The sequence below is a fragment of the Gavialis gangeticus genome, unplaced genomic scaffold, assembly GCF_001723915.1.
Source record: "Gavialis gangeticus isolate Ggan-Ray unplaced genomic scaffold, GavGan_comp1, whole genome shotgun sequence".
Lineage (NCBI taxonomy): Eukaryota > Metazoa > Chordata > Crocodylia > Gavialidae > Gavialis > Gavialis gangeticus.
In genome coordinates, this window is record NW_017729029.1 from 53,958,198 (window position 1) to 53,959,785 (window position 1,588).

A 1,588-nucleotide genomic window follows, 5' to 3' on the forward strand; every position below is an offset into this window, starting at 1 on the left:
CGGGGTGGAGCCGTCGGGGCGGGCAACCGCCGCCTCCTGCCGCTGCTGCCAGGGCGCAGCTGGCCCCGCCCCTGCCCCGCCCAGCACGCGCCGGACGCGGCTCTGCACAGGTGACAGCGGCGAGGGGAAGACCCGCCTTTGGGGTGGGGTCACGTCGCCCCTCAGGAGCCCGGGGCCGGGGCCGGGGCCGGGGGGATTCTTACCTGCTTTAAAAAAGTACCCACTGAGGTCTGCTCTGCCTCCACCGGGGGGTGGGGAGGAGGCTGGGAGCGGGGGGGCAGCGCTTTGCCAAGCCCGGCCTTTGCCTCTGCACCCACCCATGCCCTCGCTCTCTGGAAGGCCGAGGCTCAAATAGGGATGCGGGGAAGTCTCAGATGAGCAGCCGTGGTTTTGTTGGCCTCTCGGTCCTCGCCGTCGTCAGTAAAGTTTGGCTGTGTGGCCGCAAGAAGGAGCAGGCAGTTAGCAGCCCAGCCCTGCTGTCGGGCTTAGTCCTCCTGACGGTTCCAGCCACGACTGCCGGGTGCAGCGACTCGCTGCAGCTTCGTGTTCCTGGTCCGCGCTCTGCTACAGCCTGGAGCAATGCACGCAAGTGCCTCTCTAGGGATGAAAACCACGAAGGGAAAGGCCGATTTAGCAGAGAAAGGCAGCTCCCGGCATGGTGCCCCTGCAGGGCAGGTAACTTGGGACACCCCTGGTTTGGGGTCATAACTGGGATGCACAGCTTCATCCTGCTTGCAGCCAGGTGAGGTCAGCTTGGAAGGAGGCACATGTTTTGAACTGAGATTAACTGTGTGATCGGTGTAATTGGAGGCAACTAGTGAGAGGAGGGATGAATCCCCCATCTCGTGTCCTCTTCTGGAAGATACCCTCCTGGGCTCAGTACTGGGGTAACGGGTTCAGTGTCTTGTGTGGGAGGTCAGGCTGGATGCATCATTTCTAGCCTTAAAACTCATGAATAAAACAAATGTTCTTTAGTTTTCCTCTCCTCCCACCTTTTTTCTGACCACAACCCCTCCCCTGCCTCCAGTCTCTGGCCAGAATTAACTTATTGCCCTCCAGTTAGCCTCTCGGGCCAGTCTTGGAGTTCATGTCTTTGATTGCAGAAGCAGTTTTTTCACAGACCCCTCTCTGTAGCCTTTTCCATCTGAGGTTCTTTGAAAACACTGACCTCAATTCAAGCTCATCCTGTTCCTTATCAGAGCAGTGGATGGGGTCATCTCCATTTTATGGGAAAGGAGGCATGCCGAGATGGAGGGGGTTGATGTCAAAGGCTTTGACAGAGCTGGCAGTACAGTTTGGATCGTCTCACCCATACTCCCAGGCTGTAGCTCCCAGGACCTCTTCTCTTCTTTTGGATCCTGTAAATTCAACATGTATTACATTGTCAGAACGACCACAGTATAGAGCATGTCAAGCACGGGCCGTTGTGTCACAACAGAGGGAGCTTTGGCTGTCAGCTCCCTCGGAGTGACAAGGTTTGGTATGGGTGATGGTTTTTAATGGAGTCTTTCATCTTGTAACGTTACAGCTTGATTACAACTGCAGCAATCCCCTGTGCTGGGAAATGTGTGACTGTTAGTGGCAAATG

The 1,588-nt window shown here is 56.4% G+C and overlaps 1 protein-coding gene across 1 annotated transcript in view; it reads right to left on the bottom strand.

The window, feature by feature from the left end:
* Positions 1-1,373, bottom strand: part of ESX1 (ESX homeobox 1) — a 14,236-nt gene extending 12,863 nt beyond the window's left edge. The window contains exon 1 of the mRNA XM_019521050.1: positions 1,310-1,373. Within this exon, the coding sequence (XP_019376595.1) occupies positions 1,310-1,373 (64 nt within the window). The remainder of the gene's footprint in view (positions 1-1,309) is intronic.
* Positions 1,374-1,588: the final 215 nt, after the last annotated feature.